Raw genomic sequence first — 23,400 nt, forward strand, 5'->3', positions numbered from 1 at the left:
ATTTCCACTTAGGTTAACTTCTATATTTTAATCATAATATGAGATATTTAGTCTTTTAACAGTGCTTGGTGCTCACGTGGAGCCCCAGCTCTGAATTGACATCATAGTCTTGTGTAGCAGTGGAGTTTATATTAAAGTTACTAGGAGGAAGTGATCTGACATAAATTAATTGCTATAAGAGATAAATCTGATTCATATTTATTCAGCAAATGTTACTGTAAGATCTGAATTAGAATTGAGACAATGCATAACTTGTAAATGCTGTAGAGCCTATTGACTAATTAATAAACACTGTAGGTTTCCTGGCATTCTTAGGTATTATGTTGATATCAGAAGACAGTATAAGACAGGGTCCCACCTAGTATAAACCAGAACCCAGGACAGTAGTGAATAAATGCATAATGGGACTTAGCCGCATAGGATTCCTGCACCTTATTGCTCTAGTAGGCTATTGCACTTAAATTTAAATATATATATGTACATATATATATATATATTTAGAACTTGGAAAGAAATAGAGATGTCTGTGTATATAAAATAAGTTATTTCTTAAAGAACAGAATTTAGGGCAAATACCTGATTCAAATGTTAGCTTTTTCTCCTTACCTGATTTTGTACATTATTTGACCAGGCAGTTTTTAGTTAATAATTGTGCTACTTTAGAATCCCTGTCCATTGACTTATAAAGGGAGGGGAACAAAAACAAGAATTGCTTTCACACAGAAAAATTGAGTCAGGTTAATTTCCTAAACCATTTAGAACATACTGGACCTTTTCACTAGTTATGTTAAAACCCTGTTGGTTTGTAAAAATCTAGAATTTCTCTTAAAACAGAAACACATTTGACTAATCATTGTTAAAGTGTAAATCTAGTTTAGTGTGACTATAGTTCTCCCCCTCCAAGTAACTTTTCTGTTATTTGCCTCATTATCTATGAGTTTTATTCATTGCTAGTCAGATGTTAAGTTCCACTTGGTGAATCTCTTGTGTTGGTAAAACTTTTTGTATTTATCTCATCTCTTTAGAAATAACAATTTAACAGATTTGGCTTCTTTTCACGAAGTGAAATTTCTCAGAAGTTCACTGTATCCTTGATTGCATTTTCTCTAGCAATATATTTGATCGGATATTCATAATTTATTTAGATGTTTAGATAGTAGCAAAGTTAAAATCCTTGGAGTGGGAGGAGAACTAAAGTTTTCTTCTTGGTCATTTAGTTTTTGCATTACTTTTTGTTTTAAAACATGTTTTTGGAGTGAATCAACTCTGTAGAAATGCATTTTTTCTAGTTATGCTGATTTGTTTCAAATTGTGGAAATTTTTTGGCAGTAATTTTATCCAGTTCTGTTTGCAGTCCAGTTACAACACAGGGATCACAGCAAACACAGCCGCCACAGAAGCACTATGGCATTACTTCTCCCATCAGCTTAGCAGCCCCCAAGGAGACTGACTGCCTGCTCACACAGAAGCTGGTGGAGACTCTGAAGCCCTTCGGGGTTTTTGAAGAGGAAGAGGAACTGCAGCGCAGGTCAGTGTGTGTATGTTTATGTTTTCTTTTAAGGGACAATTTTTTATTGACATAGTAGGTTAATTTGAGGAATTCTTTACTGAGAGAATTTTTCGCCCCAGTATATATCTGTTTCAAACAAGAATGATACCTCAAAAAAACTTGCCATCTATATAAAGGTCTGTTTCCTTTATTTTGATTTGCAGTAATTTTGGTTAGTATAGTACTAAAGCATTGTCAGAAAGAGGAATGCCTTGCTTAGCCGAAAGATTGTCTTGTCCAGTGTAACAGTGCCTACATGTAGCTACATGTAAACTTTCTTTCTGATAACTTAAAAACTGGTCAAAATTTAGGAAGCCACATATTAAAAGTGATCTGGAATAACAAACAACTTGATACTTGACTGATATCCTCTATCAACAGGATTTTAATTTTGGGAAAATTAAATAACCTGGTAAAAGAGTGGATACGAGAAATCAGTGAAAGCAAGGTAAGGTGACTTAATTGTATGGGAAGAAATTTATCAGCTGAACATGGCAGTTATCTTATCTATTCTTACTGAGTGAATTTAGAGTCTTGAATGTTTAGAATCTTTTGTTTTAGACTGTTGACAGTAGAATTTATAGTTGGTGTCTAGCTATTTTGAAAACAGGAAAAACTGGATTAAATTCAGTGATTTCATAAATACATTTTGGTTGAACACTTCAAAGCTGAAATTCTGTGATTACTTACACATGTCAGAAATATTATTTCCCCCAAAAGGTGCTTTAAAAAAATGTATTAAATATGTATATTAAATATTCAAGACTCTTGTTACCTTTTAAGGAATTCTGCAACAGTAAGCATTTTTAGGCCTTCAGTTACTAAACTCAAACTGAATATTTAGTTTATTTAGTTTTTTATAATAACATTCCTTGAGTTTCTAATATTTCATAATAAATAATGCAACTGTTGAATCAATGATTAGACTTCTGGTAAAGGAAATGTATACTTAAAAAGTTGTGTAGAAGCCATTTTTAAAAAATTCCATAAATATTGGTCGTTTTTCCTGGGTAGTTGAAAATGCATATTTAGTCTATAATACAGTTGAAAAATTGATGGTAAGAGAACTAGAACTAGAAGAAAACCTGAGGCAAGGTATCAAGGTAGAAGAAAAGTTAAAATCTTCTAGCTTTAGTCAAATTTACAATATTGTTTTCTTAAAGCAGTGTATATATATTTCAAGAACTTGACTAAAACTTTAGCAGCTGGATTATTCAAAATTGAGGATTCTGTGTGTACTATTTGTCATTGATAGAGTTTTGGTAAAAATGTATTTTGAAAAGAACTTCCTTTTGAGCTAAAGCAAAGGATGTGCAGGTTTAAGTATTTTTACTCATTTATTGAACTTTGTGATTCGTCATTGTGTAGAAAACACAGCTTTGCTTTAATGGGTTTTTATTAGACCTTTAAGTTGAAAACCATAGACAAGGCCAAAACTTAAGATTTATTTAATGTGAAACAAGAGTTCCAACTCATTGATAGTTTTGTTTCAGTAATTTGAGTACCTTGTTAGTTTCATTAACTGATAATTCTTGATATAATTCTTCTTCCTCATTTTCCTGAGGGTAAGAAAAATTATTTGGATTAATGAAATTAATTTCATGGGCTTGCCTGGTGGCTCTGCTGGTGAAGAATCCGCCTGCAATGTGGGAGACCTGGGTTCAGTCCCTGGCTTGAGAAGATTCTCTGGAGAAGGGAAAGACTACCTATTCCAGTATTCTGGCCTGGAAAATTCCATGGACTGTATATAGTCTGTGAGGTCACAAAGAGTTGGACGTGACTGAGTGACTTTCACTTGGTGAAATAATGCTCATTCCTAGTCACACTTGTGTCCTTTTCTCTGTAGGCTGTCAGTAGTAAATTGGTTAGAGAATGGGACTTGAGAGGTTAGGCTTTACAGGTTTGATCTTTCATGTCTCTTTTCCTAGGGGCCATTTCTTTTGTTGGTTTTAAGACTTGATGCAGAATTTCTTCATATTGACACTGTTGATACAGTTGAACCACATAGTTCTCTCTTTGGATCTTAGTTCCCAACCCAGGATTGAACCTGTGCCCTTGCAGAGTCTATACCACTGGATGACCAGGGAATTCCTTATATAGTTCTTTTCTGGGGATTATGCTGGAAGATGTTAAAAGTAGCACTCTTCCAACTGAATGCACTGCTTCTGTCCGGTCTCCCCAAATTGTGACAACCAAAAATATCTCCAGTTAAATCAGTAGAGAATTTTTAATGTATTACTTACAATTAATTTATAAATATTTTGGGGAAAATTTATATAAAATTTGAATTTTCACTTAGTTTGATTTATTTGCCATCCTGTATTCTGACACTTAAAAAAAAAGGTTTTCAATTGTTTTTCTGTGATGTTGTATTAATTAAGAAACAAGAGAGTCCCTGAGCCTGTTACAATTTGTGTTTAGGATTTTTGGAGTATGAAGTAACAATTTGGTTACTTTGCTTTTGAAAGGGTGGTGGGGAAGAGTTGTCTTTTTTATGTTCTGCTACTGAATAAGACTTCACTTGAGCGACTGAACTGAACTGAGGAATTAGAAAGTAAAGAGAAACAATGACCTAGCACACATGAAGATTTTGTGTGTGTGTGTGTGTTGAGACATTATCTTTATCCCCGAGGGCAGTTATGTATTCTCCATAGTGTGGTAGTGCCAGGGTCAGGAAAATGAAAATCAGTAAGTTTCGTTTTTCTCAGAATCATCCCACTAAACTATTAAATCATCCTACTGAACTATTAAGAGTAGCATTATTGACTTTAAAGTCACTCTTGATACAGTAAAATTTTATAGTCTAATGTACTGTTATATTCTCACATTCATGATTTAATGCACACCTTGTCATGATTAAAATATGTGATTCTAACATTGTTTCTGTGGAATCACATGATCTCCTCGACCACCATCTTCTATAAAGAAGTTATATAAGTATAACTTATATAAGTATAACTGAATTATAAATTCAGTTTCCAAAAATGTGGCAAAATATTAGCACTGATTAAAAGTTGAAAATTGCTTAAATTTCAAGTTAGGTTGATCTGTGAAGGCCTGGTATTTTATAGAGCTTATAGTTCATTTACCTTGTGTATAAATTTGCATGGAAAGTGTTTTTTGTTTTTTTTTTTTTGTCTAATGTACAGTGTTACTTGAAATAGTTACCTTTGTGCTCCACTGGCAAAATAACTAATTTTTTGTTTGCTTCAACAGAATCTTCCACAATCTGTAATTGAAAATGTTGGTGGGAAAATTTTTACATTTGGATCTTATAGATTAGGAGTACATACAAAAGGTAAATACTGTTTTAATTATCTTGAGAAAGAATACTTTTAAAATTAAAAAAAAATTGTAACAGCACATCCATCTCAGTTACTTATGGTGTATTATACAACTTAGGTTTGTATGGAAGTACTTCAGGAAGCCTAAATTTGATAAGAAGAATGATGTAAAGTGATGCCTTCTATACCTGTACTCTTCAATGTAGTATTGAGTAAAATAAATTTCTGTTTCTTAGTAGAATTAGCCATATTTTCATTGTTGAATAACCACATGTGGTTAGTGGCTATCATATTAGAAAGTGCACATAAAGTACAGGTTTTGCCACTGGGGAGTGATTTGGGGCAGTGCTGCTCTGTATATCATTTGATGTACCTGAAGAATATCAGTTTGGAAATCAGAACAAAAATGAATTAAAGTTTGGGGGGGAAAATCCGTGTCTTTCCTTGTCCTTTTTATTACAAAGTCATGGAATATACTTAAGGAAAAAACCAAAAAAATTATCTTCAGTCAGTATCAATCACTAATCATATTTTCTTAGTCACATTTGTAGGTTTTCCCCCCTGTTGGGGAGAATATTATTGAGGTCTTTTTTTTTTTTTTTTAAACTGAGCGTAGTTAGTAAGCTTTTGGTCTTAATGATCTTATTTATTCTTCAATATTCTTATGTAACAGATAGGAGTCTGAGACTTAAAGAGACAATACAACTTGAACAGTTGCTTCCAGCCATCTCCTGGCAGAGCTAGGATTCTAACTCTGGCAGTCTGAGGCTGTAGTTTTCAACCATTAACCACTACCCTCTGTTAAAACTATCTGGCAGGGGACAGTCCCTGGTGGTCCAGTGTCTAAGACTTGGCTTTCCAGTGCAGGGGATGCGGGAGCTAAGATCTCACCTGCATCCTGGCCAAAAAGACCAAGGCATAAAATAGAAACAGTATGGTAACAAATTCAGTAAAGACTTTTGGAAAAAGTTATCTGCCAGTCTAGTATTCTCTGTATTGTGGCATTATTCCTTCTCCCCATCTCCTGCTACTCTGTGCTGGAAGCAGTGCATTTGCTTTGGATGTGTCCTGTGAATTTTACGTTCTTTTCTCCCTTCATGAATACGCCAGATGTCCTGCCTTCAGAGTTAGTGCCTCAGGTATTGAGTCTTTTAGGAAAATGACCATGTTGACCTGATTTCATATTGATCTCCTCTGTTTATGACCCCAGTTACTGGTTTTGATCATCTTTTTTTGTGCTTCCTTATGTACTCAATGCTGGCCTTCTATCAAGTCCTAAATTAATAGCAACCATCTTACCATGGTCTGCCTTTTTGGATTCTTGCCGATGGTGCTTCTTGCAGTGTATAGGTCCAGTTTAGGTGCAGGTAGGAGCCTGGAAGCAGCAGTCATAATGTACAGACAGGAACTGTATGCTTTTTGTTTTCCTGATGAACATGGCTGTGACTAGTGACAACAAGATATTGGATGTATTCTTGACTAATTCCTTCTCTTACCATAAAAGTTCCCATCTGAGTCAGGTTTCTTTGACTCCCAGTTGACCTGGGCCACTGCAAATAGAAGTTGCTTTAGGAAAAAATATATCCCATCAATTAAGGTCACGTTTTTATTATACTGACTGGTAGCTTTTCTTTTTGTTTTTTTAAGGAAAGGGGTGCAGTTTAGAGGCTCATTACTGTCAAATACTGCCATGATAAGGTGCAAAATAATTTTCTTGTAATACTAATTAGTAGTTGGGGCTTAATTTTTTTTCTAGGTGCTGATATTGATGCATTGTGTGTTGCACCAAGACATGTTGATCGAAGTGATTTTTTCACCTCATTCTATGATAAGTTGAAATTACAGGAAGAAGTAAAAGATTTAAGAGTACGTAAATGTTCTGGGTGAAAGGGGAGGAGTTAAAAAAGTCAGTTTAGTCAGTTGTGTGAGTTTTTTATGGTGTAGCCATCAACTTTATTGAACTCTTGTAATTTGCCAGACCTTTTTAAGCTTAAGATAATACATGCTTGTATTTTATTCTTTACAGCAGTCTAAAAATCATAAATCTGTAATCTCATGTACAGAGTAGGAAATGAGGCTAAGCAACTTGGCCACCATCATATATCATAGTAGCAGAGATCAAGGGTTTGAACCAAGGCTTGTCTGATTTAGGATTCTAGTGTCTTAAAGTATTTATTGAGAACCTAGTTTGTGTCAGTCATTATGGTAAATTATATTTAAACAGTTTTAAGTATTGCATTTATTTAAGTGTACTAAAACTAGTATAATTCTAATGTATAGTTTCAGAGACACTAAACTTACTTAATTTTCTCACAGGCTGTTGAAGAGGCATTTGTACCAGTTATCAAACTGTGTTTTGATGGGATAGAGGTAAGGTTCAAATAGACAGTTCTTACTATTGTAATTTTGATAGATACAGGTTAAAAACTTGATTTATTTCAGAGTTTTGTAATTGGTGAGATGGTGTGATATTAATAAGAATTTTTTTAATGGAAATGGTAACCTGTTCTTTTTAGTCTTTTTTAAAAAAAGAGACTTGTGAAACTAGAAGTTAAAATACAGACAAAAATGTACTGACTTTGAAATGCTGCTGCAGAACAGTTTCCTTGATAGGTTTTCCATATGCAGATTCTGTGTACTTTTAATCTCACTAAGGCAGTCCATGGGTCACAGAGCCATGACTGAGCTACTGAACTGAACTGAAAGCAATATAACAGTGTGTTTTTGCAAATAGAACTTTTCCTTGACTTTCATTTAAGTGAAATATGTAAGAAGTTGAGAGAAAATTGTGACCTGGTGTTATGTGTGCTGAAATGTTTTCTGATAGAGAAGGATACCTGAGCTTAGGTTCTTGAGAGGTGGTGTGCCGTTTTCTTTGCTGTTTTCAGCGTGTGTTGTGACAGCAGCTGCAGCAAAGCTGACAGTGCAGCAACTTCAGTATTTGTCACGTTACTTCCGCACACATGATGGTGCTGGAGCATCACTGACAGTAACTGTGGTTTTAAAGTTTTACAAACTAGAAAGATAATACTTCATTTTTGAAAAAGTGGTTTCTGTAATTGCTGCATATGGTGCCTAATGTATATGACTAATAAGTTGACATAAAATGTTAAATTTGGTAAAGGATTATCAAGTTCAGGCAGTTTTGATTTACTCAAGTGAAAGTCGCTCAGTCGTGTCCGACTCTTTGCAACCCAATGGACTATACAGTCAATGGAATTCTCCAGGCCAGAATACTGGAGTGGGTAGCCTTCCCCTTCTCCAGGGGATCTTCCTGACCCAGGAGTCAAACCCAGGTCTCCTGCTTTGCAGGCGGATTCTTTACCAGCTGAGCCATACTTACTGTCAGTTTATTAAATATAAAAAACAACCTGTAACGTAGGTGATTCCTTGTTTTCCCAAGATTTTTTTTTTTTGGTGGAGACCCGCCTCATTGTGTAAATTTTTCAGAATGGAGACAAAAGTCAAATGGTTAGTTGAAATATTTCATGTGTTTGTTACCAGTGAGTTGCTTTTTGAGTTTACATTTTTCCCTCCTCTGAGCCTGTAGTCTTTATTGAAAGTGAAAGTGAAGTCGCTCAGTCGTGTCCGACTCTTTGCGACCCCATGGACTGTAGCCTACCGCGCCCATCCGTCCATGGGATTTTCCAAGCAAGAGTACTGAAGTGGATTGCCATTTCCTTTTCCAGAGGATCTTACAGGGATTGAATCTGGGTCTCCCCCATTGTAGGCAGACACTTTACCGCCTGAGTCACCAGGGAAGTCTGTAGTCTTTATTATTTCTGTCTAAATTGGGGGAGATACTGTATTTTGGTATCTGTATCATTGGAAAATTTAGACTATACCAAAAACTTGATTTGTGTAGTTTTTTTCCTGATCTTATAGGTAGGTGCATGTTTAAATGATTTTTCACAGTGAGCTCTTAAAGTATACCTTTTTAAAGTAGTCTTATAAAAAGACTTGTTTCTCTAGCAGCAGAGTTTGGAACCATGAAATCATGCCCTCAGGAATAATTACCAAATCTTTGCCAAATTTTCTTTTGCTTCCATCTTTCCTTGAAAAAAGGAGAAAAAAACCAATTTTGTCAGTAGCATTCTATGAATAGACCTCAAAATTAGCCAGTTTTTGTTTCTGTTAGTCAAAACTAAGTTGGAGAAATAGACTAATATTATAAATACATAAGTTCATAAATACAAGAAGCTTCCTGACATGTTTATTTGGGCCACAGTTAATCATATTAGCCTTATATTTGGGAACCTTTCAGCATATAATCAATACACAGTTCATGTATTAATGGATGGAAACTTAAACCAGTTATCTAAGTAATCCAGTATGTATGCATTTAGCAAGGATAGTGAATTTAACTTAGTAAGTATGATTAAAATGGCAGGGAACTATTTATAAAAGTTCAGTTTAGTATTACCATGTTTTAAGATCTGGTTAAAATACCTATGGTAAGAATTTTGTTTGAACTTTTGGAATTATCATGTTAACAGCTGATGAAAAGATTCTGGTTTTAAGGAGTATTAAGTGTTTTCTTTTTAAAAGAAATGTCTTTAAACTGGTTTGGAAAAGAGTAGTACATGCATATGTATAACTGAATACTTTGCTGTACAGCTGAAACTAATACAACATTGTTAATCAACTATATTCCTGTATAAAATTAAAAGTTCAAAAAACAGTTTTGACAGATATGGAATGTTAAACTTTTTTTTTTTCCCCCATGAGAAAGTCGTTTATTTATTTATTTTTTTTTTAATAAGAAAAAAAACTTTATTTGAAGTGTTCACAAGAATTTTAACGTAGTAAACCTCAACTCAAACATTGACACACAAACAATAAAAAATATTAAAGAGTATCATCATACATCATTTTGGCAAAACAAGATGGTCCAAGTTCTTGTCACAAAACATTGCATAGTGACATTTTTCCTGTCAAATGACTAACTGGATGAAAATACCACATTTCTTTTGTGTCCTTAAGAATATGTAGGTCATTTATCGATTATTGAGTTTTGAGAAGATTCATCTACAATATATTCCTCTGAAAGCTCATAACCTGACCAATTTTGCCATCATTAACAGAGTCTAAGAGTGCTGCTACCTGCCTCTTTCCATTTATCCTTAAACTTTGTTTTTGTTTTAGATTGATATTTTGTTTGCAAGATTAGCACTGCAGACTATTCCAGAAGACTTGGACTTAAGAGATGACAGTCTGCTTAAAAATTTAGATATAAGATGTATAAGAAGTCTTAACGGTATGTAAAAGCCTACTTCCTTTTACATAATAGCAGTTTTGGTCAAATATGAAATGGCTTTCAACTCAGGTTTTGTAATGAAGCTTTTAATAGCCCTATTGATTATCTGTAGTGAGTCATATAAAACGAGCTTTTTACTTAATAGACTGCAGTGAGATATCTAGTAATTTGTTGTGCTCATCGATGTCTTGCACTATTATTTCTTTGCTCTCTGGAACTTTTAAATACTGTCTGACATTTGTACTCTGTTGCTAGAGGTTTAGGTCTCACTGTGTAACTGTTTAAGTTTTGATCCCAATAACCTTCATAACATTTTCATCTATTGCTGCATTTGAACACTTATTTTAACATTGCTTGTTAACAGTGCTCTTAAAGAACAGTTCTGAGAAACTTAAGTGGATCATGCTCTACTCAGTGTGTCTGAACTGGAAGACATTTTAATTCTGGGTTGAAAGTTTGCGATGAAGCAGAGTACAGTTCAGATTCTTTGGTTTAGGGTAGTGCTTGTAGTGCCTCTTTATTAACATTACTGATTTTAGAAGCAGATTTTTATTTAATTTGACATTAGTCTCAGAAAATTTAAAAGAAATACTCTCATTAAACCTTTGATGATATGATTTTTTTTTTTCTTTTTACTCCTATTAATCAGGTTGCAGGGTAACCGATGAAATTTTACATCTAGTACCAAACATTGACAACTTCAGGTTAACCCTGAGAGCTATCAAACTGTGGGCCAAACGTGAGTTCAGAATTTGTTGGCTAGCTTATTAAACATGTTTAAGCTTTGGTTCAACACTAACTTTTCCTTTTTGCTTTTCCCTATCAACAGGCCACAACATCTATTCCAATATATTAGGTTTCCTCGGTGGTGTTTCCTGGGCTATGCTAGTAGCAAGAACTTGCCAGCTTTATCCAAATGCAATAGCATCAACTCTTGTACATAAATTTTTCTTGGTATTTTCTAAATGGTATGTGTTTAGATTATATTAAAATAAAATTGATTGTAGACACTGAAGTTTAGTCTTATTTCTATGACATTTCTGCAGCTGGTCTCAGATTCAAATTTAAGTTCACGATGTAGCAGTGTAGATAGCCTTGGGGAGATCGTGTTGCATATAAAGTGACAAGCCTAATTCTGTTCCTTTTGCCAGCTTTCCCAGGGTAGTAAGGCAGGTCCTGTTTGTACTTCATGTGTAAACCTACTCTCCAAATAAACTCTGAATTTTAGCTGTAATGTTTGCTAAAATCCAGTGAGTTGATAGGTTGGGATATTAGTTACTTTGGATAAAACTTCCCACCTCGTTTACTCTTTGTTGTTTGTTGTTAAGTCACTTCAGTCGTGTCCGACTCTGTGTGACCCCATAGACGGCAGCCCACCAGGCTCCCCCCGTCCCTGGGATTCTCCAGGCAAGAACACTGGAGTGGGTTGCCATTTCCTTCTCCAGTGCATGAAAGTGAAAAGTGAAAGTGAAGTCGCTCAGTCGTGTCTGACTCTTAGTGACCCCATGGACTGCAGCCTACCAGGCTCCTCTGTCCATGGGACTTTCCAGGCAAGAGTACTGGAGTGGGGTGCCATCGCCTTCTCCACATTTACTCTTTGAATTCTTCTAAATCTGTAGACCGTTAGTTTCTCATGGTTGTTTGTTTTGCTTTTAGCTGCCCATTTATCTTTGGTAGAATATTAAAGATATAAATGTTTATATGGCTTTTAAGGGTAACTATAAGTGCTTGAAAAGCAGTTGATTATCCCTTTGAAATTATTAACCCAGGAAAGGTTTTTTTAAAGCTCTTCCTCATTTAAGCTTGGTCACATTTGTCAGCCATTATTTAGGTAAGATAAAAGATTGCTATTTCATATTAGTTGCTTTGACCCAACAGGTTAGAGTTCTTGGTTTTTAATCAAATTGATCTGAAAGCTTTGTCTTCCCTATTTGTGTCAACCTCTCTACCTTCTCCCTCTAAAATGGTGTTTTAGTAAGTTTTATAAAAATTAGAATTATTCAGAGATAATTTATAATTAGAGCTTTGTCACACTTTTCAGAACACACCCTGTAATTTATGGATTTGATAGCATTTAATTATATATAACCAAAATTGGTGAGAAAAATGTCAGAATTTCTCTTAATGCTGCACGTACATAGCAAATAATATTTTTAAGAAGCTAGTCTTGATACTGTGTGGTGTAGTCCATGGGTTTGCAGAGTCAGGCACCACTTAGTGAATGAACAACAACAACAATCTTGATACTAAAGGTGCCAAATGTTTTCCAGTTTTTTTGTTTTATATAAAGACTGAAGTAGCTAACTCAACAGGACACATCTTTAAAACAGTGTGTTCACATCATTACTCATATTCATGTTAATAAACTTTAAGTCATGAGATAGAGATTATAATTATTCATACTCCTTTGCCTATAACGAATTAGCTTTTCATCCTGGGTTGTCTTTGGAGCTAGCATAAAGGTAGGATTTTTGTCTTTTCATGGGAGATTCTATCCTGTTCAACTTTGAGATGAACACATCAGATTGTCTTGGGGTGGTACTTTTTAATTTGAATAGTGCTTTATCCGTTCTTTGAGAGGTAGAGAAGATGTTTGACTTAAGTCTGAGAAAGCTACCAGGTGGTTGGAGTTAATTTCATAGAAAAAAATTAATCCAAGTAGTCTTAACGTCGACAGAGGAGTAAAAAGTTATATATACCAAGAATGCAAAATGAATGAAGAAGAATCACATTCACAAATGCTGTATGTTTAGCAAAATACGTGTAGATGGTAATATCCAATAGTCTTATCAAGTGCTACAATCTTTTTAAACAGGGAATGGCCAAATCCAGTCCTATTGAAACAGCCTGAAGAATGCAATCTTAATTTGCCTGTATGGGACCCAAGGGTTAGTGTATTATTTTTTCCCCTACAAATTCGCACTGTGCAATAACAAGTAGAAGTCATCTGCATAAACTGAGGGAGACTTCCCATTCTGTTACGTATGAGTGGACATGTTCGTATCACACTTTCTTTTTAATCTCAACTAGAATTGTCCTCTGGTGTGAGAAGCATAATTATGTACCCTGGAACCACATTTAATTGTACGTAGTTTATAATATCAAAGTCACTAACAATTTATATATAGAACTACCTTGTAAGTCAAAGTTGTGTGGGCATTTGTGCTTAAAAAAATAATAATAAAAGGATACTAAAAATCCCTGTATTTTTTTTTGTTCGATCTAAATATTCTGTTAAAATTGGGTTATTGTAGGAAAACTGTTGCTTAATGTTTAATCATGACAGATAACGTCTAAGCAATATCACTTCAATTACTATGATATAATTGTAAAAATTGGTTTGGCGAAATCAGATTACAAAAGCATGGTTGGGCTGAAGAGGAGCCTCCATTCTGCTTTTTTGGAAGTTATGACCTTCACTGCTAACTCAGTTTAAATGTTAACAACATGCACTTTATTAATGGATAAAAGAAATTTAGGTTTGTAAGGCTTTCTAGGTTTATAAAATTCTGTTTATCTACACTGTTTATTTTTTCATTATAGTATCAAAAATATTTTCAGTTTTAAGCCTTGTTAATGACATCAGGTTGTATATTTTCAGGTTTTCCAAACCTCAAGACAATTTAATTTGGGAAGGATATGAATTTACAATTTTTTCTGTTAAAAAATGCCACTTTCGTCATTAGTTATATGGATTAAGATTAATAGTTATTAAATTGTTTTGTTATCTTTTAAAATGATACCAACATGGATAATGTAGTTGTACCCTGTGTTAATAAGCTACTCCTGATAAGTTAAGGGTATATTAAAGACTTAAGTTTCCAGCTTGTTTAAAATTCATTTTACACAGAACATGCTGTAATGTGACGTTTCTCAAAAATGTAATTGTGTGTGCATCCCTATTTCTGTTGTTGACAAAAGAAAAACTAAACATCAGTAGGTGCCAGTTAGAACCTTTATTTTGCTCAACAGGCTCACTGTTTCTAGTACAGTCACCAGAGTAGTCATGCCCAAATGATTGAAACAACCCATTAGTTAAGACCAAGTCACAGTTTCTGTAAAGAATTCCTTAAAAAAAAAGTCTCTTTACATGGTTTTTCTTTCTCAACTCCAGCTATGAATGAAATAAAATTTAATCATTGGTTCAGTTTAACAAGGGGTAAAAAGTCCAAGTATCTGTTGACTATGTACTTGAAGAAACTGATTGGCTGTTGTTGTATGTAGGTAAACCCCAGTGATAGGTACCATCTTATGCCTATAATTACACCAGCATACCCACAACAGAACTCCACGTACAATGTGTCCGTTTCAACACGGATGGTCATGGTTGAGGAGTTTAAACAAGGTAAGTGTTTATCCTTATGCTCTCCTTTATACAGGAAGGATTTACATACCATTGTTCACCCAGTAATCGGGTATTCAATTAAATGGAAGAAAGCATTCACCAAAGTGGATTCTGGTGTTATTAAGTACAGATTATATTTGAGAATTAACTTGAAAAACTCAGTTTAATTTCTTTTAAGCAATTTACTCTTAATTATATATTGGAAGATTTAACATTTAAAGCTGTGTCCTTAGCTGGGCCTTTTATGATTTAGTGCCATACTATTGCCATGTGAAATTTTAAATAGTATCAGTTTCTCTCCATTGATTGACATGAGAGGCTTTTAGCAGGCTGTATACTTGGAAAAAGCTTTGAGTAGGATTTTGGCCACACTGCCCACTGTTTTAGAATAACCTCTAAACTTCTGAATCCTATGAGTATTGCTAATTTGAAGGAGTAGCTATGGTAAATGATCTTTGAGGGAAGTAGCTTGAACTGGATTGTTTAATTTGACACAAGTCAAGGAAATAGAATCAGCTGTATGACTACCAACTTCAAACTCAGATTTGTAAAGTTGTTTTTGTAGTCTAAAGGGGCTCTTCATGGGAAGATGTTACTGTCCTTTTACAGGAAATTTTTTTAGAAGGGCAGGAAAGTCTATGGAAAAAAATTTTTTTTTTCTTGGGTAACTCAAGTGCTTCAGTTTTAGGAGAGAGGCATTCTATGAGCATGGCATTTTAAAGTAATGGCAATTTTCCAGAAACCTGAATCTCAAGTTCTCCAGCTTTTTTTGTTTTTGAAAAGAGTGGACGTATGTAAGAATCTTTATGCTGTAGAGTCTGTAGACTAAAATTGCTGTTAAAATTATGATTTTAGGATTATAATGAATGCATGTGGTATGTTTAAAAGATCTTTAAAATTCTAGATTCTTAGACTGAAGCATGCAAATATTTTAATATGTTTTTAATTTAGGTCTTGCTATCACAGATGAAATTTTGCTGAGTAAGGCAGAGTGGTCCAAACTTTTTGAAGCTCCAAACTTCTTTCAAAAGTACAAGTATGTATTTTAAGGCATGTCGGACATGTTGCTCTCTTAAGTATTGATTTTAATGGTAGCATATGTGACATCTCTTGCTAGACTAATGTAGTTTGAATTTTGCTTTAAACATGTATACAAGTTTTCTTCTTGTTACAAAGGGCATACTGTTTTAGAAAACATACTATTATTTTGTCAAGGTACAGTGTAGTCCCTACAGTTTTGCTGCCTGATGTAACCGAATTTCTGCATTTGTAGCAACATCAGTTCTGAGGGTTTGCTAGTCATCACCAAAACTCTAAATCTGTATAATTTGGCAAAGGAGTGAACTGTTAAAATCTGTAGTTAATATTCTCTTCTAAGTAATTATTTTCATCCAGTTCTGGAAGCTTATTCTTAAGATTTTCTATAACACAGGCAGAGCTAATAATATGTCAATATATGTAGTCAGCAAAATGTTTGCAGTCGTTACAGCACATGATTGGCCTACCATTTCCCCTTACTGTTCATAAAGCCCCTCAAGTATTTCTACAAATATTTTCATGGACTCGCAGTGGGTGTCATATTTTTTACTAATGGTTTTAATATAATGATTTAATACTTCAGTATAGGTTAATAGCCTGATTGTGTTGGTTTTGATGAAAACTGTAAGTTATAATAAATCTGACTTTAAAAAAAAATGGACTTGCACTTTTATTTGCCCTGAGCTGAAAACTTGCCAAAGTCCCACTTAAAAAAATTTTTTTTCTTTAATGCCTGAAACTTTCCTGACCATTTGATCTTATGTTGGATTGTGTTTTGTAATAACCTAAGCAAGATTGCTTTATGCTATTTCCCCAATTAAAAATAAGAATGATGACCTTCATGATGTCTCTGTGTTTTGTTTCTGTATCTTTTGCATGAAAAAGCAATAATGGAGCCAGCTTAATTGTTGTGTTCTGGGAGCACTGCATTGTCAGTAAAAATTTTAAATAGCGTAACATTGAATGTTCTTGTTTACTATTCCCCATAAGTTGTGCTTTTCCATTTGGCGGACAAGTTTGCATCGTTTTTTATTTTAACCACTGTTGAGCAAGTACCTTTGAACATTTAAACTAATAAACATATTTTGATACTTTAAAAACTGGCATGAGAGAGCACATGATTACTTGTAAAGAGAATAAAGAAACTGATCTTGTAGAAGTATCAGCATCTCTTAATCCCTGAAACTCCAAGATGAAGCTAGATAGATTCTTCTTTTTGTCCCATTTTCTTGTAGGAATGAGAAGTGGGTAGAATGAAGTTCTTCTAAGTACGTACTTAAGTGGTTTCTTTCTCTTTTTTCACTTTAAGAAAGGTTAGTGTTGAAGCTGAACAAATCTTGATATTGTCATCTATTTAAATTTGTATTACTAGAACTTGGAAGGGTGTGTGTGTGTGTGTGTGTGTGTTTTGACACTTGTTTAATCTTTCTTTTAAAACTTTTAGGTTATCCTTCAAAACGTGTGCCAAATAGTACATGTAAGGTGTGGTCTGTTGACTGATTATCTTTACTGAATTCTCTTGGAACAAATTATTTTAGGTTATTAAAAGCAACTTGAAACATAGAAATGAGGATGCAGCAACAAATAGAGGAAATTGTATCAGATAATTTCAGCTGTGAGTCCTGGGAAAAAAGATTTGAAAAAATGACAACAAGCAGCTGATTTTACCTATACCAAATTCACTTATGTCTTAATTTTTCTCAAAAATTTTCCTCTTAAAAAATTCGTAATTGTTATCATTAGACTGAGTATTCCCAGGTTTGAATTTTTCTTTTACTATATTATATGAAATACTCCAAAGATTAGCTGTTCAACTGAATTGAACCGCTTAGTTTTTTCTTGTCAAAGTTGGTTAAGCTTATTCAAGTATATCCTGAAAGTGTTGTGTTTGTTATGTATAGGATTCTAAGTCATCTGTGGTCTACCTGCCTACCTTTCTTGGAAGGGAGAAAACCAGGAAGGAAATTTTCAGTTGTCTTAGAAAGCTTGTGGAAAAGGGATAACATTGCCTTGTGGAATTTTACAGTCTTAAGAAAATACTTTTCATGTTCTACCGTTAAAGATACTCAAGCTGACATAAGTAACCAGCAGTAAAGTAAATCACTATTGACATAGGAAGTGTGAAGACTTACTTCAGATGTTCAGTTTCCTTAGGAAACAAGGAAGGAAAGGTATTAGGGGAAAAAAACTAAATGTTCTCAAGAATAAGACTAATAATTTATCATTTCAAGGAGTCTGTATGTATAGAATAATTTAACCTCAGAACGTGTTAAAAGCTTTAAGAGCAATGAACTCTATAATTTCTTGAACCTGAGTTACTTGAAGATGGAACTGCAAGGATTTTTGCTAAAGAGATAAATTAGATTTTCGGTATAATGTCTGGAGTTGTTACCTACCCAGGGAAAATGTTCATGTGATGAAATGGCCAGGAAACCTACCTAAAAAAATGCTTTTGGGGGGATGAATAGTTGTGAGGTAATAAGAACAACTAAATTAAGTGTTTTTAAAGAGGTTTTAATTCAGTATGTGGTAGGTTTTTATAGTTAGGTTTTAATTGAAAACTGATAATCTTTAAATCTGGGGAGAAGTTAATCATTTTTGCATTTTTCCATTTTAGTACCTGAAGCACAATCATGACATTGTGAAATAGAGGATAGTATTTTTTGAAGCAGCAACAAAATTAAATATAGTCTAAGTTTGGAGCTATTTTTAGTCTCTGTGCTCTGATAGGAAACTTATTAATGGCAGATTATTTCTATTACTGTGTTTTATACCTCCCACTTCATATTTGCTTAAATGTGGCTGAGTCAAGAACATTTAACTTCAGCGTACATACTTGTTGGTGGTTTAACACTTTCAGCTATATTTAAACAGATGCCTTTATTGTAAACCATGTGCAGAGTAGACCCCTCCCCTGCCCTGGCCCATTGGCTTTCAGTAAGAACCAAAGTTGAACTCTCTAAGCTTTAGAACTTTAAACTTTTAATTGCCAACAAGATTATGTTCAAGTGAACTTTATATTTTGCCATAAATAGAAAACACTGTGTATCATTTAAGCTTTTGTTAAAGACTCAGATGGTCATTAAGAGCGTCTATTTCACTAGTGTGGTGCTAGAGTGATTTGGAGATCTGAGTTTTGTCCTAATAGGTGAACCCGGACAACTTTGTCTTCTTGAGTTTTTGTGTGCATGCCTGCTTTTTATACTTTGTCTTCTCCTGTTACAAGTTGTTATACTTTTCAATTTTTCTCCATACCCCTGCCTCCCCGCCACCCCCGCCCCCCTCCATAAAGTTTGTTGTCCATTCTCAAACTCCCAGGAAACGAACTCAGGTTACTGAGCTTATTAGGGTTTTGTTTGACTTACAAGAGCATGTAGGGCCCTAAGAGAATTTTCTGTATACGTAAAATGCATGAGCTCTTAGTGCTTTTATGTGACTTTTGACTTCTATTTATTTGGGCCATCTGTGTGTGTTTCGTATGTTTGGTTTGCTCTAAATAATTGCTGAACAAATTAAACTGGTGAAGGAAAGAAAGTATTGGTCTCTGGAGTTGGACTGCATATTTACTTTTCTCTCTGCATGTTTTCATATTTATGTGTATTATCTCTGTTAACCTTAAGTTTCTACATCAAGTTTATTTAAAATTGTGGTCATACTCTTGACTTTTCCAACTAGTATCTGGATTCAGTAATGATGTCAGTTTGCTTTTTGAGGTAAAGTTTCTGGGTGAGAAGTTTAACTTCTGTCACCATTTTAATGGATTTTGTAGAAAAGTACATTGAATTGAATTTTCTTTTTTTTCAGTCTTATGAAGTTGAGTTATACTTTAGATTTAAATAGTTTGTTTCAAAAACATTTGAAAATAGATACTTGGTCATGATCATGTTTTCTGAAATGAAAACTTGATTTTGTTCCAATTTGAATGGTATTGAATTCCACATAGAAATCATATTACTTTGTTACTCTCATGTTAATGATGTCTGCTTCTTTGTTATAGAAATTCATAGTGTTGTTTGAAAAAAATGATGAGGCATGACTTAAGTATTGTTTACTTTTTGCTACCTTTTAATTTGAATTAAAAAGCATAATGTATTGGATACTATTTTTGAAATTATTGATGTAGTATGTGTATATTTAGTGATCCTGCTTTTGTGGCTAAAGCCTTGGTGCTTTATTTCCATCAAAGCAATTTTGCTTTAATGGGTTATATTTTAGTGAGGTGGCTCTTTAAAGATAAGGCACTCCACTAGAATCATTGAACCAAATTATCAGTGATGTTTAGTCAATGTTTTTGAATTAAGCTGCTTTGGGGGTAATTTTTCATAAAATTACTTTCTTTTACAGAAGAATTAAACTTGCCCAGTAGTTGCTAAACTTGTGGAATTTAGTGTTTATGATTTTATGTGCAAACTGAAATTGCAATTCTCTCTTGCTGAATTGATCTATAACTGTCACAAAGCTTATTACATTATGGTGTTAATATCCAGCACAAAGCACTTAAATGAAATAAATAGCATGTTGTCTTTATCTTCAAAGGCATTATATTGTACTTCTAGCAAGTGCACCAACTGAAAAACAACGCCTAGAATGGTGAGTAAAAGACTTTACAAAACAAAAAAAATACTTCAGAACGAATCAGATAGCCCCAGAACACAGTAGGAGATGGAAGTCCTTAAAACATCAAGTTTGATTTTGTTCATAAATACAGCTTTACTACTTAAATGGAAGTTTTAATGGAAGTATAGAAATTTGGAGATCCATATACAACTTTTTTTTTTTTTTCTTATAGAGATCCATGTATTATTTCTTAACTGTATTTAAAGTGCTTTCTTTTAGTTTACTGATTTTTGTCTGTAAATATTTCTGGGGATGTCTTTTGTAACCTTCCTTGTTTGAAATGTGACTTGATTTTTTTCTTGCGGTTTTTACTTCATTATTTTTGAGCTAGAACATAAGGTTTTAATTTTATCTATGGGAGTTGAGACATTTGAACTGCCCTCGTGTATTCAAGTTATCTTCATATTATAGCTTTATACAAACTTACTTGACTTTGTGCATTTTGTTTTATTTTTTAATTAAAAAATAATTTCCATTAATAATGAGTGACATTTGTTCAGGGTGGGCTTGGTGGAATCAAAAATCCGAATCCTGGTTGGAAGTTTGGAGAAGAATGAGTTTATTACACTGGCTCATGTGAATCCCCAGTCATTTCCAGCACCCAAAGAAAATCCCGACAAGTAAGCAATTCTTTAAAATCTGGATTCCCCATCTTTTCAGCTTTTGCTCATGGAAGTTTTATAGGCAGTTTTTAATAACTCGAGTCACTATTCTTTTGAGCACATCAGGGTCAGACCAGTGAGTTCCAGTTCTTCACTTTAGCAATATACCTTCTCCCCTTTTTGTAGAGTGGTTTTTAGAATAGCTGCTGTATCAAACATCAATCTTTGCTTTTTTATTTTTTTTACAAAGAGAAAATGCTTTGATTTGACCTTGCAAAAATTTGCTTTGTGGTGGATTCTGGGAATTTAAAAACATAAGTTACTAAAAGCTGCCTCACTTTATTTTAAGAATCTTTTATAGGTCAATTTCCAGTTTGATTGTTGCAGTTTTATTAAGCATATGAAATTCTGCTTTGCCTATAACCACTTTATTTGGTGGGCGAGGGAAGTTTTAATAGCTTTTTTTTCAAGATATAGTACTAAAGATTGAAAAATATTGGTAAATAGATCACTTAAGTTGGTGGTGTAATAGAATAGCTATTACTGTTTTTATAGATGAATTTCTTTTGCATTCATGTAAAAGAGTTGCCATTTGAGTTTTTTATACATTTTTTTTGTTGCTGCAATCTTAATCATTAAAAAGACCGATCCGTTCAATAGATGTATCATTAAATGTTCAAAAGTAGCTGAATCACCCATTATTCTTGTTGTTATGCTGTGGTCAGACTTCATGCTACCTTTTCAGTTGAGTTTTAAAAGTTTCAGGAATTATATATTAAGGTCTAGTTAAATTTTTATATCTAGACTAGTTTTGTTTCAGATTTTTCTAAAATGTCATTAATTTATGTAACTTTCTTGGAAGTGCCTTTGGTACTTTTGATCATTAAAAACACTGGCTGTTAGTACATAGATAATGAAGAGGATATTTGTCGTAGGACTCCAGTTTTTTATAAAACAGTAGAAATACAGAGGGCAGATGTAGAGGAGGAATTTGAGTTTTGATGGAATTTGGTTTATAACTTAGTTTGCTTGTGTATTTGTATTCTGAGTTTTTCCATGTACATTGGGTTGTGAAGCACATTGATAACTGTTTTCATGAAATCCTTATAAATTATTATAATACTCTTTATTTTACAGGGAAGAATTTCGCACGATGTGGGTGATTGGGTTAGTGTTTAAAAAAACAGAAAACTCTGAAAATCTCAGTGTTGATCTCACCTATGATATTCAGTCTTTCACAGATACAGGTATATTTCTCCTTGGATAATCAAAACATATACTTGCATATTTGAATCATCTTCATGTATACCATAGTAGAATTTGTAATAACTTGGGAATTTGTAATTACTTGGGAATATTTTACAGTGATCATCAAAATAACCTTAATATTTTTGGATTAGGTATTAGTTTCAGTAATGTCTAATATATTAAATAATTTTTTTCTTTTGTGGTATACCTAAAATGAAACAGTTGAACCACTTTAAATTTAAGTTGTGTGTGATTACTTTATGAAATTAGAAATAGCCTGGGTATTTGATTCTCTTAAAAGACTGAGTCTGTGTCTGATTGCCTTAATAGTCCTGAACCTTAGAAAATTTTGGAGCTAAACTTTGGTGAAATGAGATTATTTATCCTGTGAATTATAGACTCAAGTTTTAATTCATGAAAGTGCTTAGTCGCTCAGTTGTGTCCGACTCTGCGGCCCCGTGGCCTATAGCCCTCTAGGCTCTGCCCATGAGGAATCTCTAGGCAAGAATACTGGAGTGGTTGCCGTTTCCTTCTCCAGTTCATGACTAGGGAATACAGTATGAGTTACATTTTGGATTGACCTGAGATACAAGGTAGTATGGTTTAACTAAAACCTTACTACTAGAAGTAGTTAGCAGAAGCTAAGGCTCTACAGAAGTAACAAATCATGTAGAGATACTTGGACTAGAAAATTTATTTTGTGCATTATACCTTGTTGAACTGCTTATCACACTTTGTACTTATGCTCCATCAAGATTTTATAGCATATTAAAGAAATATTGGGGAAAGAAATATTTGGTTGTCCTGTATCTTGAAACATTTTAATGGAATACTTTGTGGGATTTTCTGACAAAACAAATGTAACATGTTGAAAGCTCAAGTTCTTGCCCTTGTCTACTTTAGCATTAAATCTTTTTAATCTCAGGTGAGAAATGAGATCTGGCAGCTGTGAATTTACAGTTGCTCAAGTTAGAAATCTTACAGTCTTTGAATCCTGTTTTCCCCATACTTGGTATTAATCTATTAAAAAAAAAAAATCTTGTCCCTATTTTCAGAGTACATTGAGATTCTTGGTACTATTTGCTATTTCTCCTGCTTTTACCCAAGCCTCTTATCACTGGTCTTTTGGATCACTGCCATTGTTGTAATTTTCTTATTCTGCCCTTCATCTGTTCTCAGTCAGCATCCAGATGATACTAAGCTAAATCATGTCTCACCTACTAAAAGCGTACCCATCTCCCTCTGAATCAGTCCATATCCTTACTGTGGTTTGCAAGCCTTTATGTGACCTAGTCTTCCCATTATGACTTTGACCTCATTTCTTTGTGATTGTGTACACATATATATAATTTCTTTATATATAAAACTTATAATAAGTTCAGAATCCTTTATCCATGTGTCTTGAGGTCAGGAAAGTAATAAAGTAATATTTCCAGTGGGGAGCAACATTCTATAGTCAA

The 23,400-nt window shown here is 33.8% G+C and overlaps 1 protein-coding gene across 8 annotated transcripts in view; it reads left to right on the top strand.

Moving 5' to 3' along the window:
• Window positions 1-23,400, top strand: part of PAPOLA (poly(A) polymerase alpha) — a 53,460-nt gene that overhangs the window by 13,175 nt on the left and 16,885 nt on the right. For 6 of the 8 annotated variants that reach the window (XM_005222130.4, XM_005222132.4, NM_176647.2 and 3 more), the window contains 14 exon segments: window positions 1,355-1,528; window positions 1,931-1,997; window positions 4,766-4,847; window positions 6,590-6,699; window positions 7,150-7,203; window positions 9,979-10,090; window positions 10,740-10,829; window positions 10,920-11,058; window positions 12,906-12,978; window positions 14,315-14,435; window positions 15,387-15,471; window positions 20,010-20,063; window positions 20,591-20,710; window positions 21,830-21,939. In XM_005222130.4, the coding sequence (XP_005222187.1) occupies window positions 1,355-1,528; window positions 1,931-1,997; window positions 4,766-4,847; window positions 6,590-6,699; window positions 7,150-7,203; window positions 9,979-10,090; window positions 10,740-10,829; window positions 10,920-11,058; window positions 12,906-12,978; window positions 14,315-14,435; window positions 15,387-15,471; window positions 20,010-20,063; window positions 20,591-20,710; window positions 21,830-21,939 (1,391 nt within the window). 8 annotated transcript variants of the gene reach the window in all.

This window comes from Bos taurus, chromosome 21 (genome assembly GCF_002263795.3).
Source record: "Bos taurus isolate L1 Dominette 01449 registration number 42190680 breed Hereford chromosome 21, ARS-UCD2.0, whole genome shotgun sequence".
Lineage (NCBI taxonomy): Eukaryota > Metazoa > Chordata > Mammalia > Artiodactyla > Bovidae > Bos > Bos taurus.